This window comes from Mercenaria mercenaria, chromosome 19, assembly GCF_021730395.1.
Source record: "Mercenaria mercenaria strain notata chromosome 19, MADL_Memer_1, whole genome shotgun sequence".
In the NCBI taxonomy this organism is placed as follows: Eukaryota; Metazoa; Mollusca; class Bivalvia; order Venerida; family Veneridae; genus Mercenaria; species Mercenaria mercenaria.
The window spans coordinates 18775065-18802912 of NC_069379.1; the positions used below are offsets into that span (position 1 = coordinate 18775065).

The 27848-nt window shown below is 34.5% G+C and overlaps 2 protein-coding genes across 8 annotated transcripts in view; both read right to left on the reverse strand.

The window, feature by feature from the left end:
* Nucleotides 1–773: 773 nt before the first annotated feature.
* Nucleotides 774–18394, reverse strand: LOC128551213 (uncharacterized). Of its 2 annotated transcripts, XM_053531857.1 has the most exons (10): nucleotides 18327–18394; nucleotides 17469–17534; nucleotides 16704–16757; nucleotides 15958–16110; nucleotides 14686–14712; nucleotides 10430–10582; nucleotides 5402–5518; nucleotides 4802–4912; nucleotides 2657–2838; nucleotides 774–874 (listed from the first exon to the last, which is right to left on the reverse strand). In XM_053531857.1, the coding sequence occupies exons 1-10, from the start codon at nucleotides 18346–18348 to the stop codon at nucleotides 827–829; spliced, it is 933 nt and encodes a 310-aa protein (XP_053387832.1). In that variant the 5' UTR covers nucleotides 18349–18394; the 3' UTR covers nucleotides 774–826. The 2 variants fall into 2 exon arrangements, with proteins under 2 accessions (XP_053387832.1, XP_053387833.1); XM_053531858.1 differs by lacking the exon at nucleotides 10430–10582.
* An 8288-nt stretch (nucleotides 18395–26682) lies between these two features.
* LOC123542395 (integumentary mucin C.1-like) overlaps nucleotides 26683–27848 on the reverse strand; it is a 64854-nt gene continuing 63688 nt past the window's right edge. For all 6 annotated transcript variants that reach the window (XM_053531849.1, XM_053531848.1, XM_053531847.1 and 3 more), the window contains one exon: nucleotides 26683–26781. In XM_053531849.1, the coding sequence (XP_053387824.1) occupies nucleotides 26734–26781 (48 nt within the window). In that variant the 3' untranslated portion in view covers nucleotides 26683–26733. The remainder of the gene's footprint in view (nucleotides 26782–27848) is intronic.

Here is a 27848-nt window from a genome sequence, read left to right on the forward strand (position 1 = left end):
TCCTTTATTTACTTTGTAAATACGTTTTTTTTCCAAGGAATTTTTATGCAGGCAATTGTAATTTTCCATAATTTTTTTTTAATATTCTCTTCGAAGTTGTAAAATACACGAACGCTCCCTTGTCCAGGCGATTCACGCTTTACAGTATGGTATATCTCCGGTGTGTTCTATTTATAGAAAATGAGATAGGTAAGTAGGTCATGCTAAGAATAGAAATAGAAAACTTGACTTACAGAGTAACCTCCCTTATCAATAAATCGGATCAACATTTTTGACGAAATTGTAAATAAAAAAATATGTTCTGCTCTACAAATAAGGAGAGGAAAGACAGATAGCATTGTTTTAAATAACATAATAAGTTGCATTACATACATTTTTTATGTTTTCTTTTTGCCATTTTTTGTTTATTCACTAAAATGTATTGTGCAATATCGTTGATCCTTTTACAAACTATTCACTGTGTTCAGTTTATCACTCCAAAACTATTCATTACCATCTTTACAGGGTCCGAAATAAAAGTGTATCCCATATACTCGACACCGCCTTCAGGGCGGCGTCGAATAACCTAATATTAATGAACACAGTGGTCTATATGAAAGAAGTGATCAATCCTGTTCTGTTTGTACATTTAACAATTTACTGTAACAATTATAATTATATCAATAAAATACTGTTTAAACCAAGTGATGAATTCTGCATGGAAACAAGCTAATATTTGTCACAATGAAGAGATAAAAATATGATATATCTCATTTAGAATTTACCACACACACTATTATATCTGGATAATATATTTTACCAAATATATTACAATCATTACACAATTTCAGTGAAGCAGAACTTGACTGAGAAATGCGTCCCTTCTCTTTCGCCTCTGAAAAATAGAACAACACGTAGAATATAGACTGGATATACATTGTATATGTGTATTGGATGATATTATGTTATGTAATTACCAGGCTCCAGTGAAGCCCATAATTTTCATTTTCACTATAGCCCTGAGGCGTTGGCAGTGACAGGTTACATATTTAAGGAGTATTATATATAATTATTATTAAATCTATATTTACGGTCTTTTCCATTGGTCTAGATGTAGTCACATGATCAATGATAAAAAGTCGTACTGACACAAAGGCGTAGCCAAATACACGTATTGACCTCCAGCTGTGACGTCATAAATTTTTGACATCAAAACAATGCGACGTCAAACACAATAGACTACGAAAAATGATATAGATATTTGTATTGAATTTTTTTACTTACAAGTAGGCTGGATTTAATTATAAAATAATTGTTGACTTTTAGGTTCGGTCTAGGTCGATAAAAGCGATATCGACCGAGGCTGCGCCCTCGGTCGATATCGCTTTTATCAGGTCGATAAATCCACATATCGACCGAACCAAAAGCAGTAATTGTACAATATCTGATTTATTGATATAAATATTTATATAAACATTACATATAAAGTCAAAGTTATATAGCAAGACCACGTTACTGAGAGCCAAGAAGTTGTACTTATAGAGTGTGATCTTTATATGCAAGTAAAAGTGGTCTTTGTATGAAAGCGGCCTTTTTATGCAAGCGGTCTTTGTATGAAAGTGGTCTTTGTATGAAAGCGGCCTTTTTATGCAAGCGGTCTTTGTATGAAAGCGGCCTTTTTATGCCAGCCGTCTTTGTATGCAAGTAGCCTTTACAGCAAATGGCTTTTTTATGCAAACGGTCCTTGTACGAAAGAGATATTTTTTTATGACAGTAGTTTTTTATGCAAGCGGTCCTTGTATAAAATTGGTATTTTTATGACAGTGGTCTTTTGATGCAAGAGGTCTTTGTATGAAAAAGGTCTTTATAGCAAGTGGTCATTTTATGCAAGCGGTCTTTGTATGAAAGTGTTCTTTATATCAAGTTGCTTTTGATGCAAGCGGTCTTTGTATGAAAGTGTTCTTTATATCAAGTTGCTTTTGATGCAAGCGGTCTTTGTATGAAAGTGTTCTTTATATCAAGTTGCTTTTGATGCAAGCGGTCTTTGTATGAAAGTGTTCTTTATATCAAGTTGCTTTTGATGCAAGCGGTCTTTGTATGAAAGTGTTCTTTATATCAAGTTGCTTTTGATGCAAGCGGTCTTTGTATGAAAGTGTTCTTTATAGCAAGTGGCCCTTTTATGCAAGCGGTCCTTGTATGAAAGTGGTCTTTGTATGTCAGAAGTCTTTTCATGCAAGCGGTCTTTGTATGAAGGTGGTCTTTATAGCTTGTGGTCTTTTTAAGCAAGAGGTCTTTACATGCAATAGTATTGGGCGTGGGCAGTGTTGCATATTCCATTACTGCTCGCGAACAGACGCAATTAAACCGAGTCTGCAATTTTCACTGTTTGCCTGTCCTCGATGCTTCCGAGAGATCTATTTTCCAGATTTTATTTACATGCAAAAGGTCTTTACATGTAGGCGATCTTTTTATGCAAATGATCTTTATTGACAGGTTCATACATATGAACTCGTATGAATTGGTTTACTTTCAGGTAGTGTTGAACACAAAAATGACAAGGATTTCATTCATGCGTGGACGAGTTTGCTTGAATTATCAGATATTGGAACTATTTAAATACAATGTATAAGCGATTTTATAGAAAGACCAATAGTAGTACTAGCAATGTGGCACTCACAGCCGGTATGCAGTTGGAACCAGCAAAGGGATGGTGCGCGCACTTGTTGTCACAATAGTTTCTACAGATAGGTCGCACATCCGGGTCATTACAAACACATATTTCTGTCTGCAAAAGTTCACAGACAAGCTCACTTGCCACTGGATCTCCGCATCTGTTGTGCTGTACATCCACAGGATTATCTGAAATAAGGAAATAATATTTCAAACTAAAGTTTCTGAGTCATCTTCAGTCTATCTTTTTGATTTTGCTGCTTCGCTCTTCATTCAGGTATCATAGGCTGGATTCCCGCCAGACTGTAATGAAAGTCAAATGTACCGTATATTTTCGCTTATAAGACGTACTCGCTTATAAGACGTCGGACATGCAATCTGGGGTTTCATTTTCTTTTAATTTCCCTGTAGTACACACTTATAAGATGCTCCCCCTCTCTGAACAGGAAATATGACTCCTAATAATGCGTCTTATAAGCGAAAATATACGGTAAAGGTTGGGAGCAGGTAATTCCTGTTATACGGAGATGAGATATAAGTAAAAAATTTCATTAAAGTCTTAAACTTTAAGATAAAAGTAAAAGTAAAAGCAAAACAAAACAGTTGTTACACAGTATCAATATCAGTAGTTAGGCTCTCGTTCATCTGCAAGCCCAATGGCAGTCACTTTGTCTGCCTGTCCGTGTCCGAACACCCTATATTTCCGAACTCTAATTTTGTAACGCCTGAATTAATTTTATTTTAACTTGGCACAGACACTTATCATAACATTGCCAGCAGCAGTTCATCTTATCTTTAAGTTGATGTCAAGATCAGACGGGGTAAATAAGATCATAAAATATGGTCACATTTGATCTATTTGCCCTGATCTGATTTTATTTACTAACATGGCATATAAATAATCAAACATATAACATAACATTGTGATGTTCAGATTTCAGAATCGGTTTTCCAGTAAAGGCTGGAAAAAAGGCCAGAGGAATCTACACCTTTTTGGACACCTTCCAGTTCGGACCATAACTTTGTTACCCCTATTCTAAAATAGGTACTTTCTACCTTTATTTGAAGAGTACTCGGGGGCGATAAGTTCAATGTACAAAGCCTTATTCTGTCTTTAACCTCAAGGTCAGGACGGGTTATAACAGGCTTTCTTTATTACTTTTTCTTGTCCAGGTCATGACTTTGTTTTTACCTAAATTTTGTATATCATTGTCGTGGCAATGCATATAATTCATTGATCCTTAAGGTCAAGGTCAGGAAGGATTAAAATAGATTTTGAAATATTGCATAATACTGAGTAACTTTCGTATCCTTTAAGGGTTTTGTTTACACTTGTAAGAAGTATTCGTCAAAATATTGTGGTATGTATTGCATCGAATCCGTCCTGTTGACTTCAGAGTCAACGTCGAGTCATAGATACTGCACTTTTTTGTCTGGACCATAATTTTGCTACCCCTATACTTATTTTAAACACAGTACATAATTGACAACATTATGATGTGTGACACCTAGAGCTTTTCTATCTTTAGAGTACTCTATCCTAACTATACGTTAGATGCGAGATATTTTAATTGAATTCCACGGTCAAGATATTGTCCCAATTTTCCACATAATAATCGTTATTTAGACGGTTTGTTGTCGGCAAACAGCAGTATCTGGGAGGTGACAAGGCTAAACTCCACTAAATCCTGCTGTTCTTTATTTCATATAAAATCCACTTACTTTATAACGGTTTTTCGACATTTTCTATTTTTTAGATTTTCACAGATTATATTCCCAGAAAGAACTACTTCAGAAAAACAAAAAGAAAAGGGGGTGTTAACTTTTATATAAGAAGACTACAGTTCGTTAAATACAACCCGCTGAATTTACTCCTTTTCGCTTCTTTAAATTTCTCTTTCCGAGACATCAAATTTTTACGCCGCCAGTTTTTACCTAGCAAGCGATGGGAACATGCCGTTTTCGATAGATTGCTAAGTGATAAATAATGAAACGCGGTAGAGTAAAAGGAAACACGATGCTATTGAGAAAGGGCACGAGGAAATTGAGAAAGATTAGCACTGTTTGTATTTGGATACATTTGATTTGGTAGTGATCTGCCACAAGAGACAGGGAAGGCGAAAACTCAACTTTAAAAGAAGACTTAACTAACGGTCACATTTCCCACATGTCTTCCTGCAATACTGTATAGCGTATTCCTCTCTTCCACAGAAAAGCGTCTGCGCTCCATGTGTGGTGCAGTTGAGGTAGTCCCAACAAGTGTCTGAAAAGAACAGAAATCCACAGCATCAAAACTAAAACGATAAAATTATATCCACAGAAAGTGTTCAACAAAACAAAACAACACAACTGGCCCTGTGTTCACAAACATAAAATTTTTAAGACTATTCCTGGACCTTTGGTGGCGTGGTGTCTTTTTAATGGTTTACAAGAGATCCAGCTTATGTTGGCGTTTGTGAGCGTTACACGTGTTGCATGATTCATTTCCTACCGTGAACAGACTCAAAAGAAATCAAATCCTAACCTTTTCAAACTGATAGAATGGTAAAGAGTGCTTTTTCCCTTTATCGGCCCAGTATATTGAACACAGTATTTTGAAGATCTACATTATCAATTATGCACAAGGGCGCTCAGGTAAAGAAAACTACGCTAAGTTTTTTTTTCATAAATGGCTTGAAAACTTTTAGAAAAAGATATGGAAGTATATTCACTGGAGTCCTGTTTTAGTTTGCGCATGCGCATCAATACCCACCACACAGACCACATGACCTCCGACCTAGACTCCATGCCATTGTTTTCTCCTTACAGACTTCCCGCAGAGTGTACTGGTCTCCACATCCAATTCCATTAACATCATCCTGGCATGTATCTGCGAAATGCAATATCAAGCCGTGCAATATTTGATGCAATATGTAATCTTCTAGCGACATTGGCATAAGAATTAAATGATAACGTATGCATATACTTAATGTACTGGACCCGTGATGAGAATCGGCATTTTCCGGTTGTTACGAATTCTCCGTATGCTATTTCGGCATTTTCCGTCCGATAACGAATTATCGGTTTGCTATTTCGGCATTTTCCAGTTCATTACGAATTCTCCGTATGCTATTTCGGCATTTTCCGCTTGATTACGAATTCTCCGTATGCTATTTTGGCATTTTTTGTTTGATTACGAAATTCTCCCTATGCTATTTCGGCATTTCCCGTTTGATTACGAATTCTCCGTATGTTTCTTTTTTCGGCATTTTCCGGTTGTTACGAATACACAATATTCCGTTACGTAAAGGCCGAAGGATGCTCAGATAGCATACGAGGAAATGTCATCACTCTGAAATGTACGAATGTGATAATGGGTCTGCTACCTTAAACAAGTAAGAGCGTTAAATTAAATGTATATTACAGTAAAAATTGCTGATCTTTCTGCAGGTTTTCGTGCTAAAAATAGTGCTAATATACTGTGTGACGAATGTAAAAAGTCTCCCTATATATTTAGTCAATATTTCCATAAAAATTGTTTTCTAGGGTATCACTTATGGGAGAAGTTACTTTAAATGTATACTTAATTGATCTTTTCCCTTGTTTTTATGCTCACACTACTAGTGAGCGAGTCAGTTGACTGCTGTAAAACGTTACTCTGTAATTCAATCAATATTGTTATAGTTTCACCATAACAGATTCTTGTCCAGGCGTTTAATTTCCTGCAACATTGCTAATCTTATTGGTTCTTTTCCGATGCTTTTATGCTCAAAATAGTGTTATTTGTGCCGTGCGGCGTTTGTAAAATTATGACGTGTTTATGCTCACTGAAGTATTATTTTATGCTCATAGTAGATTTGGTTTATGCCCACTATAGTATTGTTTATGCTCACTGAAATATTATTTTATGCTCACAGTAGATTTTGTTTATGCTCAGAATAGTATTATTTTATGCTCACAGTAGATTTGGTTTATGCCCACTATAGTATTGTTTATGCTCACAGTAGATTTTGTTTATGCTCAGAATAGTTTTATTTTATGCTCACAGTAGATTTTGTTTATGCTCAGAATAGTATTATTTTAAGCTCACAGTAGATTTGGTTTATGCCCACTATAGTATTGTTTATGCTCACAGTAGATTTGGTTAATGCCCACTATAGTATTGTTTATGCTCACTGAAGGATTGTTTATGCTCACTGAAGGATGGGTTTATGCTCACAAAAGTATCGTTTTATGCTCACAATAGTATTGATTTATGCTCACATTAATATTGTTTGAGGTCAGTAGTATAATGCATAAGGTTTGAAATAGCACACACTTAATACATAGTATACTATAGCAACAAAAATTGGAAGTCTTTTAACAATCGATCATTTTATGAATTAATGACAACCAGTGAGTTAATTTATCAAAATGCCACCGTTACTATATTTCTAAAGTTAAAATATAATATTAAAAAATATGACACGTTAAATAATTCAAAATACTGTCTCAAAATTAGCGTGAAATATTCGGTTCATTTCAATCATGGTCAAGTATCTCAAAAATAAGCACACGGACCTATACATTTTATATCACCACATTATAGGTCATATGTTTATTTACAACTTTGAGAAGTTTTATCAAAATCTACATTGTAGAAAAGATTCGTATTCAGGAAAATATTATGAAAATGATGATTTCCCCATAGACTCCCATTATGAAAAATTGCGTGAGGTCCAAATTTTTCAAATCAGTCTAGCAAATAATCAAGCACACGACCCTATCTTTTTTATTTGCTGAATGTTCTAGGTATATTCTGAAGTTTTGAAAAATCGGAGTTTTATCAAATTTTACATTGCAGAAAAAATTTCAATCCAAACGTGCAGAACTGCCTTAAATTACGAATGTAACTGTATAAACAATAAGAATTTATAAACTTAGTAAAAACAAATACATCTGATGAGGATTTTTAACATCTGAAGCAAGTACAGTTGGAAGTTGGTATCTCATGCAGATTCCAAGGGATGAAACGTCTTACATCTAGATAAAGGACTTGAAAATGTCCTTGAGATAGCCAGAATTTTGAACAAAATATTTAATATAAGTGCGTCAAATTTAAAAAAAAAAACGCCTTCAAAATTCGGATATCCAAACATACTTTTATATTCAGGTTATAACATTGTCTTCATTGATCTATACCGCTTAAAGCTGCTCGCCCTCAGTTTGGTCGAAAAATAAAAAAAATTCTCAAAAGCAACATTTTTGTAATAAGAATATAAAACAAGAGCTGTCCGTAGACAGCGCGCTCGACTTTTCTCAGCGCTTGACTCTGAATTTGAGCTTTGCCAGTAAAAAAAATTACCAAGTTAAAAAGGGGCATAACTCTGTTAAAATTCAAACTAAAGTTATGAGAACTGTATCTCCTGGTGAGGACTTTGATAGTAAATAACTATTTTGAGTTTCAAGTCAAAAGCTTTAATAGTAACAGAGATATCTGACTTTATCAAAAACTTTAACCAAAAATTCTAAGTTAAAAAGGGGCATAATTCTGTCAAAATTCAAATCAGAGTTATGGGAATTGTTTCTCCTGGTGTAGACTTTGATAGTAAATAACTATTTTAAGTTTCAAGTCAATAGATTTGACAGTAACAGAGATATTTGACTTTATCAAAAACTTTAACAAAAAATTCTTAGTTAAAAAGGGGCATAATTCTGTCAAAATTCAAACAGAGTTATGGGGATTGTTTCTCCTGGTGTAGACTTTGATAGTAAATAACTATTTTAAGTTTCAAGTCAATAGCTTTGATAGTAACAGAGATATTTGACTTTATCAAAAACTTTAACAAAAAATTCTAAGTTAAAAAGGGGCATAATTCTGTCAAAATTCAATCAGAGTTATGGGGATTATTTCTTCTGGTGTAGACTTTGATAGTAAATAACTACTTTAAGTTTCAAGTCAATAGCTTTGATAGTATCAGAGATATTTGACTTTATCAAAAACTTTAACCAACGCCGACGCCGACACCGACGCCGACGCCGACGCTGGGGCGAGTGCAATAGCTCTACATTTTCTTCGAAAAGTCGAGCTAATAAAAAGGTATAATCAACAAATTAAGCGAAAATCTACGTATCGTTTTGAGAAAATGGTTCATGAAAACAAGTTTATGGATTCACAGCACTATATGGCTATATTGAAAAATAATAAACCGTTTGCAACGCTTTACTTTTTCCTACATAACCGTATAGTGTAGTAAATCCATAAACCTTTGTGCGGGTGAGCAGCTTTAAAGGCTGACAAGAAGACTTAACCTAATTATAACCACGAACAAATGATTTGCAGTTGAACCTGCCTTGGTGGTCACCTGTAATAAGCGACAACTTGCCTCAAAGAGCCAGCCAGATAACTTCCCGAATTCACTTTGTTTTCTAATTTGAACTTGTCTTAAGTTATTCGTTTAATTCAATGTTTTACATTAACTTGTCCGTTAAATGATCTTTTCCCTCCTTATGTTATCATAAAATCGACTTTAAGATATCTAACAATATGCCGTATCTTTGGCATTTAATGATATCATAAATTCGAATTTAAGATCTGCTAAATTAAATGACATAAAAAAACCTCAATTAACTCAATTTAGTGATATCGAATTATGATGTTCATATTTTTAATTAATGGCCGTTAAAATTCGTTTTGAAATATTAAAATAACACTATTGATAACAGGTACTTGAATAAAGACTCCTAAAATTCATTTTGAAATATAAAAACACTATTGATATCATGTTATTCAATTAAAGATATAATTATGTGGTATCTTTAGATGCAAATAATGATATCCACAAACAATTAAATATCAAATAAGATTTTACGATATTCACAAAATAAAGTAATAATATATAGATGTGTGATTATCCTTATAATATATGAATTTAGGATATTACGAAACAGTATTTAAATAGTAATACGGCACCCGATGAAGAAATCATCGATAGAAATATTCGTACCTCTTTTAATTAAAGGGAAAGGCTATGTCGTTCTTATGTTAATTCCGTCTGCTAGAATACCTTGAGTCATTTAAAGAAGTGAAAGAATTTTCAAAATTGGCTTTAAAATTAGAAAGTTATGAGCATTTAAATATTTAATCAAATTGGCGGCCATTTTGTTTCCATGGCAACAAAAACAAAATGTCGGATTTATTAAATTTCTAAATACATATCTGAACTCTGTTTACTTATCATAACACAATAATACATGTTTTTACCGGGACATGAAACTTCCGTACAGAGTCCAACGTTATACCCAATTCCACCTTGACTGGTCATACAATCTTGCTCTAGTCCTGTTGAGCAGTTCCTCACACGCCTCTGAAAACATGAACCACCCTGTACGTTGCATTCCCAAACACCCCATTGCATCCAGTATGGTGCTGACGTTGATGATGTTGTTATTGTTGACGTCATTGTAAATAACGGGATTGGTGAAGTCATTTTAACTGAATCTGGAAAATACATTTTTCGTTCAGTTCGTTAAGAAATGAAATTGGTGATGCCATCACTAACGTTGATCAAAATTAAGTAGATTTTTCTAACGTTTCCCGAGATTATTCTTAAAGTAATCAAATTCGTATCGAAGCAGGCATAGCTGCTATCAAAATTTCCTCTTCTCTGAAGCTAGAACAGTTTTGAACAAACTGAAATGTTAAATAAAAGTGTACATTGACTTGTTCCAAACAAAACTTGAAAAGTCAAAGAAATGTCAACGCACAGTATAACAACAAATGTATAAATGTACTCCGACAAGTTCCGCGTCGTTTACATACCGTGACATGTTCCTAAATGATTTTTTAATAAAGCCCACGGCAAGTTTGAACAGACCACGTCCATGCCTGTCTGACAACACACCTCAGTCAACTTCTCATATCCAGGCACACACGTGAGAGAACAGGCAGCAAACTGTTCTAAAGAAGTCCACACTGTAATCAAAACATTCATTTAAGCACTTAAGAAAGCGGACCAGTATTGACATTCTGATCTTCCCGTATAACTACGTAATTCCGCTACGCAAAGGAGCAGTCTTCGTAGGCAAATGTAGCAGAAAGCGCACACGACTCTCCGCCAAATCCGGACAATGCCGAAATCGCTTACGGAGAATACGGAAATTGCCGAACGTCATTACGAGTCCACTACCTTACTAGCTATAGACGGCTGTTGTTGTGCTGATATTTCAAATTTAGCATATTCAGCTTTGGACAGAACAAATGGCAAATCGTTATTTAAGTTTTTCGAACAAATTAAGAACCTTTTTTGTGGCTATATTCTCTAAAACATTTCAGTTTTCATTTGATCATTTATTTCAGCTCATTTACATTTAAAAATTGAATACTGCTTAAACCGGTGCTAGGGAGCGTGGGCAGTGTTGCGTTTTCCAATACTGCTTATAAACAGACTCATTCAAACCGAGTCTGCAATTTTCACTCTTTGTCTTGTTCTCGGTGCTTCCGAGGGATCTACTTCTCAGACTTTATTTACTTCACAATAGCGGGTATTAAGTGTTGTGTGGCTGCCTTAAAAAGTCGCCCCGACTGCATCTCAGTGTTGTTATATTTTCTGGTCCTTCGGGATCATATATGTTAACCCATTTAGATTTGAAGATGGTTCCATTACTGCTCATGAAGAGACTCAATCAAACCGAGTCTGCAATTTTCACTGTTTGCCTTTTTCTCGGTGCTTCCGAGGGGTCTGTTTTTCAGATTTTATGCATTCCGTGTTGTGAATTTTAGGAAACATCTTGATGGGGATAAAGGGTGAGGTTGGAACTTCCCACAGGGTTTTTGTCAATAGCCGCTCCTAGGCGGTGCCCTAATTAAAAGTAAAGTAAAGTAAATTGTTTGTTTATGATTGTTTCAACCCTACTGAAAGGGCCTGTCAAGTTGGCTCATGAGAAACCTATACATTGAACAGCATTACTTCCCGATTCCTGTTTTTTAATGGCAAGAACCAGGCAGGTAGGCAATCGGTAACCATTACTTAACTAGCTGGTGGTCTCTCTTCAGTATCAAGACTTAGATTTAAGATTTATTTATAATTTATGGCATCTAATATGCATGTGGATAAAACAAAGTGAAATAATGAAACAGTCACAAATCAATATTGTACAAAATACCCGGTATTGTGCAAAATGTTGTACAAAATGCGGTACAATGTCTGACTAAGAAAAAATGAATTGGACCAACCACTAAAATAACTAAAGATGAATGGGAGACAACTCAAAAACTACTTATGCAGAAATAATGACAGAGTATACTCCCCCAAATATTGCCTATTAATTAACCTAATTAATATTTTCTATTGGCAACAAATGGTTCATAGTTCTAAATTTACACAAAAAACAAAGACAAATATCAAACAGGGAATGCCACGTACCAAAATCGCAGCCTCCCAAAAACGAAACCTACAGCACGCAGACGTGCACACCACAAACACACACACACATACACGTGCACACACACAAAGCCAACACAAAAAGCCAACAAACGAGGACAAAACGAACAAACAAACGAACACACACACATACACAAAGCCTACACAAGAGGACAAAACGAACAAACAAAGGAACACAGTGGGGCACCGCCTTGGAACGGTCAGTGGCAAAAACACCACTGGGGAGCTTAAACCGGTTTATGGTGCGCACCCAACCTCACTCTTACCCCCACCATGTTCCAAAGACACGGGGCAGTGTAAATAAAAGTAATCCCCTCCAGGTGAATCTCTAACACACGTAATGGAAACAAAAAGGCATGGCATGTAAAACACAAAAATGCTCGTGTATAAAAATATAAAAAGCAAACCTTTAGAACCAAAAACGTATGTACTCAATGCCTTTTCAGAAGACAGAGCAACAAGAGAAACACCCTTAAGGGCCCGACGAAACAGGCCAGAAGACAGATATCAAAACAGTTCAGTCCTGGTAGGATTTAAAAACTGCTTATCATAGAGTCCTCCCCCTCTTTCGTCACCCACAATCAAAGAGGGAAGCGTAGTATCCAACTGTAAACGGGTTGAACACTAAACATGCGGTATGTCTCAAAACAGTTGGGTCGTAACCTCTTTTAATAAAACGTTTTATAATTTTACCAAATACATTTGGAAAATTACCATGACCCAAGATCTTACGAAGTTTGTAAACCACATCCCCATAAAAAAACGGGTTTAGAAATACCTTCTCGCAGAAGTGTCTTTAAATTACTATTGAATTTTAAAACTAAATCAGAATTACGATAGTAAAATTTAGCAAAATATTTACGCAATTTGTAATAATGGTAGCCTTGCTGAAGAAGTTTACTTGTAATATATAGATTACGTTCATTGAAATGCTTGACATGACTACACGCTCTGGCAAACCGAATTAATTGAGAAATATATACCCCATAAGATGTAGCCTGAGGTACATCCCCATCCAATAAAAAGGAAAGGGCTTTACAAACTTCGTCACAGGTCTACTTGTATGATGTTTAATAATATTGCTAGTAAAAAAGCTTTATCAAAACTGCAAGCGAGAAATGTAGCATTCTCTCTGGCAAAAGTCTTTTGAATTAGGGCAGTTAGTTTGTCATTTATTAAGTTATGTGGTAAAGTGGTATACAAAGTAGAAAAATCGTATGTACGGACTGTAGATACCTTGTAAGTATTAATTTTAAACTTATCCAGGATTTCGCCAGAATTTTTAATCGACCAAAATAAATGTTTACCAGAGTTTTCATATACTTTGTCGCAGTATCTTTCCACGTGGGCTTTCACAGCAGTTAGACATGATGTTAATAGTTTTGAAATATTTGTAGTTGTACAAGAGCTTGAATTAGCGACGAAGCGGGCTTTATATGGTTGTTTATGCAATTTAGGAATCCAGTACATGGTTGGTAGTTTAATTTGTTGATCGTCTATACAAACTTAAATTAGAAACTTCAGTGATGTGATCAGTGACTAAATTATTTTCAACAGAAGGACTCAATGTATAAGTTTTAGTGCTATTTAGTTCGTTTTGTAAAACATTAATATAATGTAGGCGTCAAATGATGATAATATTGTTGGCCGCCTTGTCTGCTGGAACTAAGACATACTTAGAATGAAATTCTTGGATTTCCTTTTTCAAATGTCTTAAAGTAAACTTGGGTTTTGGTGGAAGTAGGTGTTCATTAGTTTGATAAAATTTTATTCGAGAATCAACAATGTTAAAAATATTTCGTTTCCAAGACGTTTAAGCATTGGGATCAGCATACTTACTTAAATTAGAAGGTAATATATCAAGATACTCCTCAAAACCAAATTCTTTTTTATAAGTACGATAGACTAAACATTTTGGCGAAGTGACAACACTATCATGCCAATTTTGCAAAAAGTGATCTTTTAACCTACTTTTCACAGTTGTTTTGAAACAATTAATATCTATGTACCTAGCATGAAAATATTCAGACATTCCAAGTTCATCAAGTGTATCTTTTACAAACGAAATCCAAGAAGAAGTGTGAGTACCATTCATATGCAAATAGAAAACTGTATCGTACAACAATTTACAAATCTTGTCACTACCTGAATTAATTACTTTACACCAATATCAAAATACACGAGCCTTAGCTTGTAATGCTAAATGCTGTAAACCCAGCTCGCCATAAATCATACAGTTAGGAGTTGTAGCCGAAGTTGAAATTACTCTATAATACTTATCCGCTCCGTACCCCAAACCTCACTACCGTATAATAGTATTGGAACAACAACAGTATTAAACAAATGTATCTGAATTGAAACAGGCAAGCCGAGTTTGCGGCTTTTCTGGATAACTGAAAACATGGCTCTACGTGCCTGATCGACTAGCTCGCATCCCGATTGCGGGACAGAGGCCATTAGGCCACCACAGCTCGGTGTAGCTCAGTACAAGTAATGACGTACCTTTAAATAGATTCAGTCATTTAAAAGGAATGAAAAAAAAGAGTATTGTGTACTGCTACAAAAATCCGTTCACTGTTATATTTTTTTTATGACACAAAATTTCTTTACAAATATACTGTAAGTGTTAATATACCTGCAGGAGCTGGGGTCACAAGTAAACCTGAAGAAAAGTCGAAATGAACAATATACAGTCAAACTCGCTTTATACGAACTCATCCGGACCTAAGAAATATGTTCGTATCAAACGAAATTCGTATTAATGAATGTATGACCAGATAATTTGTCCGAGCAATTTGGGTAGTATCACCGGTATCATCGGTGAATAGATTCCAATATTATGATACATGAAAGATGTTAATAGTTTTAAACTGATTAAGTTAATTCATTCAGATAACATTGAAATTACTCAAGAAAAGTCATACTTAAACAGGTAAAACTGTATTAATTTAAATTTTAATGTGCGGTCGAGGTCAAGAGCACCAAATTATATCCACCGCCAACATTGAAGCTTGTACTATATAACAAGCATTCTAAGAGTTATAAAAGTTTGTATATTTTGGAAGACACATCCTACCTGTATCGACAAGAGAACGTCAATAATGTGTTTAAAATTATTTACACCTCTTTAAATCTTGACCTGTTAATTGATTAAATTATTTTATATTGACATGATACATAAAGGACCGAGTGTTTGTTTGTGAATAGGTGTGAACTACTCCATTGTCCAATTACCAAGCGGCACACGCTTGACCATATTATTATTTTCAACACATTTTATAACGGCCCTGACTTCTAAAATTAATTCGCATCAAAAGATGGAAAAGTATAATATTTAAGCTTATTGGGACTTCCAAAATGTGTTCGTATCTACCGATTATTCGTATCAAGCGAGTTCGCTATTACCGAAATGCTTTTACAAAGAAAATAGAAGGACTCGGCCGGGGAATTCGGACTTTGTTCGTTTAATCCGAAAATTCGTATCAAGCGAGTTCGTATTAAGTGGACTCGACTGTATGTTTTGTAGTTTAATCAAGATAAATGGTTTAAGTATTAAAAGGCTCAAAATCAGAATATTTTACAAAACATATCTTAAAGGTATTTTATCAAAAGTGCATACTTTAAACTGTTCATATGTTTATGCGCATATAAATAAAAAAGTATGTTCTCGCTTTTTAATTTATTATTAATTACCTCAAAGCAAGCTGTAACACGACCAGTAACGCAAGATAAAATTTTTGACCGGAAATGTTGGATTCTTCTCCGCTTGTATAGTGGGTGACATTTCAATCATAGTGATTGGCTTAAACTGAATAGACAAATCAAAGGAGATCAATTTGTAAATTCCCCGCGAAATTAATGGTTTCTTCCGTAATAAATAGTATAAGACAGAAAGGAACCCTAATACCTGGGCATGACCCAAGGCGGGGTTTCAGCAGATTCCATGGTAAGTTTAAACAAACTGCGTCAATGCCTGTCTTACAACATGTTTCCGCCAGTTTTTCAAATCCGGATACACAAGTGAGATAACATGAGGCAAATTGTTCTAATGATATATTTGCTGAAATACAAACTAATGGATTATTATTATTAATCAAATTGACATCAGCTACAAAACACAGTAATTTAGCAAAGTCGAAATATACAAACCTTTGGGTAAAGTACAATATATACAGTAGAATCAACTGTTTTGCGTAACATGCGTATATATAAATCATAATTAAAATCTGTAATATACTTTCCTGTTTTTGCGTGAGAGGACCCCCCTCCCACCCCCCCACCCCTCGCACCCAGCCTCACTTTGTACAGCTAAAACTAGACAACACTTATTACATGCATATAAAGTTATTGTAAAAAGACATCATATATTAACGGTTAGCCCCACATTTGAGGAACAAAAATTAAACACCAAATCATAGTATTATTATATATAAGTCCTTCGCATGTATATCTCAAAAATACCTTTTTCTTTTACTCAATGACAGGTCATTGAGATATACCAGTATTATTTTTAAATGAGAAACGTTCAAATAAAGATATACATATGAAAGAACCTGTATTTATTTACGAGAAGAAAATAAAACAATTACAAGTATACTTATGAAACAATGATATCACATTCATACATTATAAGAAAACAATAAAAGAGCTTACAAGCAGACGATGTTTGGTCTAGTAGGAAACGTCTCTCAAACGAAATCTTACCATCTAAAACAGAAAATTCTCCCAAAATTATTAGACATTCGCATGGAAATTTTATTATTTTGAGGTAATGCTAAAATCATCAAGTGAAAATTTTGCTGACACAGAATTCGATATCAATTTATGTTTGAAAATGAACGGAAAAAAACAACAAAACAAACAAAAACAGTTAAAAATGTCACGGAATTGAAGAAAGATGACTTTGACTTTATATCAGCATTGTCACAGATATTTTTATTTTCTCATTTGATCATTTACTGAGCTACTTTACAAAATATACATGTCAAAAGGGTTTCACCATTGACCACACTCTCAAAACTCAGCTCCAACACATTTTGATAAGAACTTAATATTCAACCCGAAGTGTAAACTAATTTTTAAGGTCATCTATTAAGGTCGCCTATATCTTAAGTCGTTTTTAATCGACCGAAGTCGGTTTTCATCGATTCATGTCGAACAAACTTGCGCCAGAGACAATATGGACGGGGCAGTTAAATATTAAAAAAGAAAGAAACTGAGAGACATACCGTATATCTTCGCTTATTAGACGCACTCGCTTATAAGACGTCGGGTTTCTTTTTCATTTAATTTCCTTGTAGTATACGCTTATAAGATACTCCCCACTCTCTGAACTGGAAATATGACTCCAAATAATGCGTCTTATAAGCAAAAATATACGGTACACAAACAAACTAAGGAAAAAGGGTAAGATTTTACCTTCAGTTTTTGGTACAATTTGCGCAACATTTTGAACAGCCAGAATGTATAGTAGAATCCACACATCTAAATACACAGTTAAAACACTGATTTTATTTGGTCACAACAATAATAAGAAAAGTCGCAGAAAAAAGTTTTTCTTAATATATTTATTCGAAACGCTTATCTAGTAAATTTGATAAAACTTCTATTAGAAGTCACCAAGTGACTCAGTTATTATATCTGGTCCATTTAGAGCACTGAATACACAGTTCCACCTCAGTAGACTATTGGGACGTGAGGATTGTTGCAAATTTCATTTAAATAGTCAACAGTCCAGTAAAAATTTAAGGAAAAATAAAAATTCAAGATACATTTAATTAGCAGGTTTATCAAAATCACGCTTTTTGTTTTCTTACAAATGTACCAAATAGTAAACAAAGGTTTAACATGGTTCGAACCTATATATGCAGGCGGTAACCCTCAAGAGTCTTGTATGCATTATTCACGCCAAGAATACACTTATAAATTTGAATATTTTCCACAAAACTATAAGTGTCCCTTTCCCTTGAAATCTAGGCTGTTTAGACAAGAAAAATTTGAGCGCCGCTGTGCGAAAACCAGCATTGAGACCAGTACGGATCCACATCAGCCTGAACATTCATGCTGTCTCATCTTGAAAAAAATATTACCACCGTTGGAGTTCTTTGCAATGATGTATAACATTCATGGTATTGTCTTAATATTTACAAAAGACGAAGAATTGTTACAGTAAAAATAGTTCACACAATAATTGCATATTACATTTGATTGAGACATTATCTCAAGGTCATATCAAAGATATTTAATCGAAATAGAAGAATAAATGTTACACAATACCTCTGCTCCATATATAGGCCATTATTAAATCTATTCTTCTACTCGTTAAACTCTATACGCAATTTTTTGCATATAATGATAAGATTTAATAGTGTTCTAACTTATATGTACTTTGATATACGTATGTACATGCATATTGTGTACTACAACTGATTACTCATTTGTACACAATCTATTCGTCTTGTTACGCATGTTTGAAGCAAGGAATAGATTCTACAAGTACGAAAGTTGCTCATACTGAAGAATTGGATAAAAATCGATACTGGTTTATTAAGATTAACGCTATACACTGTTGTCTCCCTTCAACCGTCTAGGCCGAACACCACTAAATGCACCCCCTATATAATTCTATATAAACCACACTTCAAAACCAGCTTTGCAAATCTATTTTCTGAAATATCAGGTCTTGGCAGCCTACCATCTTTCAAAAGCTAAATGTTAGTGCAACAAAAAATCAAAAGAAAATATGGTGTTAACTTTTATATAAGAAAACTGTGACCAGCTGAAAACTCACCATCCAAAATACAGCAACTTTTACACCGGTTCCAGCTTGTTGACAGTGGTATTCCTGCACCACTTCCTGTTTTCATAATGGACAATTAAACTTACCCAAAGTGAATTTATGTCATCTACACAACCTATATTACTTGTAACAATCAACATCAGTGGCATCAATCAATGTCCAATGAAAATAATTAAAAACATTTCACTATATTTTAATTGGGTCTACTTGTGACTAGACACTGTATTTGGTAGTGATCAGCCTCTGGTGCAAGATGCATCTGAAGGAAACTCCGTGCCAAACAAAGCAGTGTATGTAGTACTGATAGAATAGGTGCTGGTGTCTTTGCTGTAGATCCCAGGCAAACAGACAGTATGATGGGGTTTCATGTCAGGGTTTGATATCTTATTCGTGTGTTTGTAAAAGTTACAATTTCTGTTTTTGAATGTTAAACTATAAAGACATTAAAAAATTAAGAATTATAAGTATTTATAAAATACACGTCCTAGGATGACGATAAGTTACTCCAAAAACGAATTTTAAAGAAATAGTATGTAAATTACCAAGGACGTAAATATCTTTTCAAAAAACTGCAAAAGTATATGGATCACCATTTTTATTATTTAATGTAATGTACACGTAAAACAGAACGGCTCGGACAATTTACGCCTTCAAGCATCCCAGGTTTTTGTCATTTGTACCATTAAACAATTTCATATGAAAGGTCCTCTTATGAAATTTTGTTGGAAGATAAAATCAGTATGTCCTAAATCACAAATTGGTTGCGCGATTACAAAACGCGTCAAACATTTGCGCAGCTACTGCCAATATCATTACGCAAATTACGCAAAGGGTAATTATTGCAACACACTAAACAAATTATTTGGATACGCTTACATTTAAAACAATAATGGTAAGCTATCAATACGTGCTTTAGAAATGCACATTCACATGTTTTAGAGTTTATAGATCTCTCTGGCGCATTCCTCAAACAAGTGATGCCTGACAAACATTGCTCTTATGAACCTTAATTTTCTCGTTGTTTATTTAAATTTGATGTCTTTATTATGTGCCAGGCCAGACAAAAAGATGAAAATTAAAAATTTCGCAATTCGAAAGCACAACATCATCGTTTACGATATACATTGCACTGACTATAGGTTTACAACACACTAAATATCTGTTCCTTTTTTATTCTGTATATTTCCAAAGGCCGCTGAACACAACAGAATCCATTTTAAATGCATGTAACTTGTATTTTCTTGAAGAATATTGCCAGTACTGAATACAAATCGAAAGTTAGAGTCATGTTTGATGTAAGAAAAATATTTTTCAGTCAAACTGTAAAATAAGCTAAAATTGAGATCCCAAATTGTAGTGGTGGTGTATGCTATTATTTCACTATGGAAACGATGGGTTTTATGTGATTTTAGCAAAAAATGCAAAGAAAATAAGTGAAATAGCAGACAAAAAACAAAAACAAAAAAAAACTGAGGACTACTATTTTTTGCGCCATTTTCCTGTTTCGTGTTTGTATGCCAAAAGTGCACCAACGAAATACTCAGAGCGGAGAATAAAGTGCAAATTCATAGCTTTCAAGTTTTCTATATGCCATTCAGTGTATCCTGAGAACATTTTACAAGGGGATATCTGTTTCCGTGTAATGGCGAAATAATCAAGACGTTATATTTTCACGACCACGCTGAAAGTTGAACGGTGTTGAAATCACGAAATTGTGATGAGGAAATTCTGAATGGTGAAAGTCGAAATCACGATGGTGAAAATACGAAGCTAAGGTAATGAAAACACGAAATCGCGAAACCACGATGGAGAAAACGCGATATCATTTCTCGTTTTCACCACATTGTGGTGTTTCGTATTGTACCATTGCACATCGAAAGTTGGACTTTTGCCTTTCTGTTTCGCATGTGAGATGCAATTTCAATACAACAAACGGGATACTCATACAAAGAAATTATGGTGATGGTTTATGTATCAATGGGTATTGACTATATGTAGATTTTATGCGAAATATGTAGTCGAAAGTCGAAGCTGCAATGATAAAAGTCGAAAATACTGGATGAGATTCGAAAGCACGATCATTCTCGATATCGACATTATGGATAAAATCCCGTTTTCCGGTATTAACCACCAATAAACGCCCGTTCCCGGTTTTACGGTGAGGGGGTATCAGCCATTACGTTATATGGCGGGAGTGTTTAGATTATCCTTTTTTTTCAAGTTTTAAACAAAGAAAATGAATAAAAAAGTGTTGCAGATTATCATTAAACATTGTTGTAATTAAGATGTAGCTAAAAATATCCTCAAAGTTTACTTTATTTTTGAAATTTTATCTTTTATTTTACACTGCCGCTTCCCGGCTCGATACCGAAAGTGTGTAATTATTCGCATTTTTCAAGGTAAACAGATTATTTTTGAAAAAAAAGATGTTGCCGATGTCGTAAAATAGTATTTCCGCTGTGAGAAAGTAAGAATTTTCCTAAATCCTTATCTTCTGGCAAAAATAATCGCTAATATTTTACTCGGTCTTTATATCGGTTAATCTCGCCAGCCCCACTGACCCTATTTACGGAAATACCGGAAAACGGGATTTATCCTTAATGTCGATATGGTCAATTGTGGAAGTTGAAAGCATGATGCTGATAAGTCGAAACTACATAATTAAAAGTCGAAACTGCGATATGAAGGTAGAAAGCATGATAATGGTAAAAGTGCAGAATTTGTCGTAATTTATTGTCGTAGATTCTCGATTTCAACATAATAATTTTGCCTTTCACTATCGTGATTTTAACATCATCGTAGATTCGTGGATCACCATGATAGTAATTTTGCCTTTCACTATCGTAATTTTTACATCGTCGTAGATTCGTGGATCACCATTGTAATTTTGCCTTTCTTTATCGCGAGTTGAATAACGTCTTAGATTTAAGAAATAATTTAAACGGTAATAGGTCTTGCCGCAGAGTTCAGTTCGGGCGTAAATTATTGCGAATTATTCAGCAAAGCGAATAACTAACTCAGTATGTGTGTAAACTAATCAACACGTTTGTGCAATGTGACATTTCGTTTAAAAGTTGTTGTAAAGAAAAATATTTCATGAAATTTGAAAGCGCTATTTCTTAATGCGTACATGACGCTAAATATTACGTTGACTAGTTTTTCTAAGCATAGCCACGAAGAGAGAGTGAATTATTCACAAACCATGTCTATGGTATTTATTTGTAAGAATAAGATTTACATTTTGATGCCGTATGTTTGTTTTTCTATCATTAGAATGTAAAATTGTTGATTACTGTTTTCAGTTATAAGAAAGGTATTTTATATACTAATAACTTAAATGTTCTGTTAATAATATTTCTCTCTTTTTAGCCATCGCTGGGGATGGATAATTGAGCCGTGTCATGGGAAAACCAACATAGTGACTTTGCGACCAGCATGGATCCAGACCAGCCTGCGCATCCGCAGATCCATGCTGGTCGCAAAGCCACTATGTTGGTTTTCCCATGGTACGTCTCAATTTTTCTTTCGATGGAATCAAACTTTACCTTATATAGTTTATTTCTTTGCAGTTTTCGGCGGGGCAAATGAAATTAGGTTATTTCCAATACACATGTTAAGCTGTTGTTATAGTATATGCATTTTAAACATTATCTTACATTGCCATGACAAATCTTTGAACAAAGTCGCGACCTTTTCTCACTAAACTGTGTTGTAGTTTTCATTTATACTGATAATTTGGTTGTAGTGGGTGTAACAGACAAAATATGGTCGGACAGTAGTATAAGAAACGGGGGTTCTGGGACAGTTTAACAACATTTTTGACCCTCACCCTCAGTCCAAACCAACCAATGCCGACCAATTAAAAAACTAAAAGAACAAAACAAAAAACAACAGGTTTGATAGTACTTTATGAAAACCTTTAGTAAAATATAATCAAACACTTCTGCCAAATTTCTGCCAAAATCCTGCCATGAAGGCAGCAAAGTGGCAGTTGCTGCCACCTTGGCAAACTTTTGGCAAAACTTTGGCAAAGTTATTTAATATATTTAAATTTGATAAAATACTTATATTTAAATTTCTGCCAAATTTCTTCCACGAAGGCAACAATGTGGCAGTGCCTGCCAACTTGACAAACTTTTGGCAAACTTTTGACAGATTATTTTAATTGATAAAATGTAAAGATATTTAAAATTATTTAAAATTATTTTTAATTATTTTCAATTAGTAACTACATTATTAGTCTTTAAATAATTTGAAAAAAAAACAACATATAATATATACATGAGTTTACAGAATAAAATATATTGTTTGAAAGAAAGAAAATTTACTGATAATAATGGCCGCCAATTTTAATTTGCCACGCCAATATGTGGCAAAAACAGCAAGTACTTCTGTACATGCTATCTTAATTTTTTTTTCGCAACAGTAAAGAACTTCAAATTCTCATGCACGCCATACTTTTCAAATTGATTTTATGTCACCAACAAAGCAGCAGTCAACGTAAAATACTTAAATTTCCCATGGGAACATGTGATAAATTTTCCCATGGGAAGGTGGATTTCCCATGGGAAATATATCCGTTTCTTAAAATGATAAACCATTATCTTTGAAACTTATTCTACACCAGGCACATCATAACATGACTTTGGAAAAAGTTATTTGTCATTTTATTATTTTACAGATTTTCCCATGGGAAACTGTTCCCATATTTTGGCCATGGGAGGAAGTTCCTACGGGAATAATTTCCTATGGGAAGACTTTTAAATTATTCCCATGGGAAATGTTTCCTACGGGATATATTTCCCATGGGAAGTATTTCCAACGGAAATGAATTCCGGTGGGAATATTTAATATAAAATCAGTCATGTGTATAATTTTCAACAGAAAAATACTCAATAAGAATCTGAATATTCTAAACTGAATAATACCTTTTTAGATATGGAAGTCGTCGATAATATCGTTTAGATTGGCATCAAATGGGAAATAGAGTATATCAAATGGGAAATAGAGTATGGTCATCGTTCTGTCTCATGACGCTACTTGATCAAATAGCTCCTGCAATAGCTCCTGCGATGGTACTAGAGTGTTTTTCTAATCATATTCATTATGCATATTTCCTATAACCCCTTTTTGTATTTAGCATACAATAGAAACACTGTGAAACTACAGAAAAAAAAAACATCAACAACAAAAAACAACTAACATAGGCTCTGTTGAGTATTAACCTTCATAAACTCTTGTTCAAATTATTTTGATCGTAATAGTGGCGGAGTCTGCACTGTGACAGGGTCATGCAACAGCACAATCAGTCACGATTAAAACAAATCCACATTAATGTTGGTTTGCTGTCATTATCACATATCAAAATATAAGTATTTATATTTATACGCAGATGGTGTACTGAATTAAATCTAAAAAGAAATTGCTAATTTAAAATCTTCTATTAAATATGTATTGCTATTATAATCTGATACATACTTATTTCGTTCGTAAAAGTACTACGTTTGTAGTGTGCGGTCAGTTATTTTTTTATCTCTAAATACCACGGAGTACTTTTTTCTGAGATTCAAATTATTATTTGTATCGAAAATAATTCTAATTCTAAATATTTACACTCAATAAAGAATCAATGTATTCCTAACATCGAGGCTTCCGAATCAGTCTTGAGTTCTTACATATTTATAAGAAACGAAGCTCAGCAAATTCGGCCGAGTTTTGGTAGCGACAAAATGCGTTGCAAGGGTACATATGATAAGTTAAGGATCATGGGGTTAAACGTATTTTGGTAGTTTTTTTTTTACAACAGGGGCTGTGCTCATTTTTACATAATGAACAAAAGAGAGAGATAAAAGGAGGGAATGTCTTCTATAAAAATGGTGGGGGAGGGGATTTGGAGTTCCCTGCCGAGATATAATTTTCGTATAAAAACAGCCAAAATGTAGATTCCTGGGCGTTTGAAATGGGCCTCATACGACGCTTCCTATGCAATAACATTGTATTATTTTGTTGTTTTAATGTGCTATTGTTGTCGGAGGGATAACCCACCGAGAGTTTTAAAGCACAAAAATGTTGAATTCCGTAAAACGAAGTATAACTGTGAGAATGGCATGTGGGTCCTCCACCTAGGTTTGGTTTTTAAAACATCCCACATAAACATAAATGGTGAATTCTGTGCGTGTTTTATGGGTCTTAGATAAATATTTCTTACACACCGGACTGGCGTTTCCGGTGATTTCACCCATGCCGGCAAAACCTATCTGGCACCCCCATGCCAGATGAGTCTCGTGCTGTTAATGACAACCAGTGGTTGATAATATATTGTTTATGTAAAATACGAAAAAAGCAGGTACCTTGATAGTTTCTCTCCATTCCTAAGAACTTTTGCGGAAAGCTCATTATTCATACTTTGATAAAACGTCGGACTATATGAAATGTCAAAATCGTAAAATATTGAAGTCCGACGTTTATTTATAGACCATTTTCTCCAGCTGTCCGATTCCAACTACGCTTTCAGTGAAAAATTATGCTAATCCGCCATACCCTTGTAAATTTAACACAAAGAAGGTTTCCTTATATACACTTAAATAAAAATATCATAATCACTTTACCCTTGCCATGAATTAAAATAAATCCATTTTTTTTTGTTTCTTAAATGTCACAAAATATCTTTCCTCCCTCCGCCACTCATGAGAATACCACTGCTTATTCCGTACATGTGTAAACACAATTAATAGTATCACGAGAATCCCGGGCTAACGAAAGTCCATTATTACGAAGGCGAGAAACCCGAGAAAAACGCAGTCGTGCATTATGAGAAATCTTAGAAAAACTGTTTCAACACTTTCAGTGAAAGCTAGGGCTTAAAAATATCTGATCTTGAACAGGGACGAATACCCGGTCAACCAAGGGCAAATAACTGTGGTCTTGTGCTTTTTTTACACCATTATGGCCCTGAAATAAATTAAACTTGACGGCAGAAATATGTTAAAACAACAAAGATACGGTAATGGGAAGGGTGGGAGGGAATTTATGTAAACGATCTGTCCTCTACGGATTTCAGATAAAGAATGTACTTGTCACTGCACTAAATTTGCCCATGAAAAACCCGTGGGATTAAAACTTGTCAGACTAGTATTTAAAGTGATACGGCTATAAATACAAATACAGGTGTAGATAAGCAGTGAGGCGTTATGTTAAGCAAGACAATACCCACCAAAATTAAAAGTATTTATTTCTTAAGAGAAGATAAATTTACTTGATTTCTTGATAGCTCGCTTTGTAACTCACAATCGCCATTAATTTACATTGGTGTATACCGAGATATTACCTTGACCATCAAACACTCTGTACCAAAATTTCCAGTGTTGAACATAACGATTTCATTTCTTTATGGATCCCTTTCATAAGAACAAGCCTTCAAAGTTTTTCTAGGTTAAACACTTACCAAATTTATCCATTAAGGTATTAGACCAATAATAAAATACCTCCTTTTGAAGTGTATTCAATTTCTACTACCTACTTAGACTGAAATTTTTCAGGGTTGTGGGGGTGGGGGGGGGGGGGGGGGGTGTAGGCATAGGTTCAAAATCCTGGCTCTTTCGAAGATACTGTCAAGCACCGTCCCTAAAACATGTGAACGAAATATCATTTTAAGTCAAATTTCGGTATTCTCGAAGTTAAACGCCCGACCCCTTAGAATTTTAGATAGTGGGGTATTTCTTGTTATTAATGAACACAGTGGTCTATATGAAACACGCTAATATATGTCACAATGAAGAGATGGTACCATGGTTACCTTTTTAGGTTGTACCACACACACACACTATCATATCTGGATAATATATTTTACCAAGAATGTAAATATGGTACAATCAATGCACAATTTCAGTGAAGCAGAACTTGACTGAGGAATGCGTCCCTTCTCTTCCGCTTCTGAAAAGTAGAATAACATGCAGAATATAGACTGGATATATGGGCCGCGCCATGAGAAAACTAACTTAATGCATTTGGATCAGGATCCTTGCTGTTCGCTTTCAAAGCCTATTGCAATTAGAGAAACCGTCAGCATGGATCCTGTCCAGACTGCGCGGATGGTCGCAAAGTCACTGTGCTGGTTTTCACATGGCACAGCTCATATATATTAGATGATAATATGCCATGTAATTACCAGGCTCTAGTTAAGCCTATTATTTTGCATTTTCACTAAAGCCCTGATGCGTTGGCAGTGACAGGTTACATAATTACGAACTATTATATATAAATACCAGATTCATTGATAGAAATGTTTATAAAAACACCACATATATAATGGAATCTCTATAGGAAAAACACGTTATTCAGAGCCAAAAAGTTGTACTTATAGCATGTGATCTTTATAACATATGCAACTGGTGTTTGCATGCAAGCATTTTTATATGCAAGCAATCTTTGTATGAAAGCGGTATTTTTATGCAAGCGGTCCTTGCATGAAAGTTGTCTTTTTATGGCAATGTTTTTTATGCAAGCAGTCTTTGTATGAAAGTGGTCTTATTATGACAGTAGTCTTCTTTATGCAAGAGGTCTTTGTATGAACGTTGTCCTTACAGCAAGTGGCAATTTTATGCAAACGGTGTTTGAATAAAAGTGGTCTTTGCATGAAATCTGCCTTTTAATGCAAGCGGTCTTTGTATGAAAGTGGACTTTGTATGAAACCGACCTTTTAATGCAAGCGGTCCTTGTAGAAAGTAATCTTTTTATGACAGTTTTCTTTTTATGCAAATGGTACATGAAAGTGGACTTTTTATGACAGAGTTCTTTTTATGTAACAGATATTTGTTTGAAAGTGGACTTTTTATGCAGGTCTTTGTATGAGAGTGGTCTTTATAGCAAGTGGTCATTTTATGCGAGATGTCATTGCATGTAAGTAGTCTTTATATAACAAGTGACCTTTTTATGCAAGCGGTCCTTGTATGAAAGTTGTCTTTATAGCAAGTGACCTTTTTATGCAAGCGATCTTTGTA

What these genes read in the sequence shown, in the direction of transcription:
- LOC128551213 (XM_053531857.1), bottom strand. Translation starts at nt 18,348, where the DNA reads ATGGCCTATATATGGAGCAGAG. An exon ending in GACATGTGGGAAATGTGACC is followed by an intron (nt 2,839 to 4,801) that starts GTTAGTTAAGTC and finishes TCCTTATTTCAG; the next exon opens with ATAATCCTGTGGATGTACAG. An exon ending in GTTCCAACTGCATACCGGCT is followed by an intron (nt 875 to 2,656) that starts GTGAGTGCCACA and finishes TCTATTTTTCAG; the next exon opens with AGGCGAAAGAGAAGGGACGC.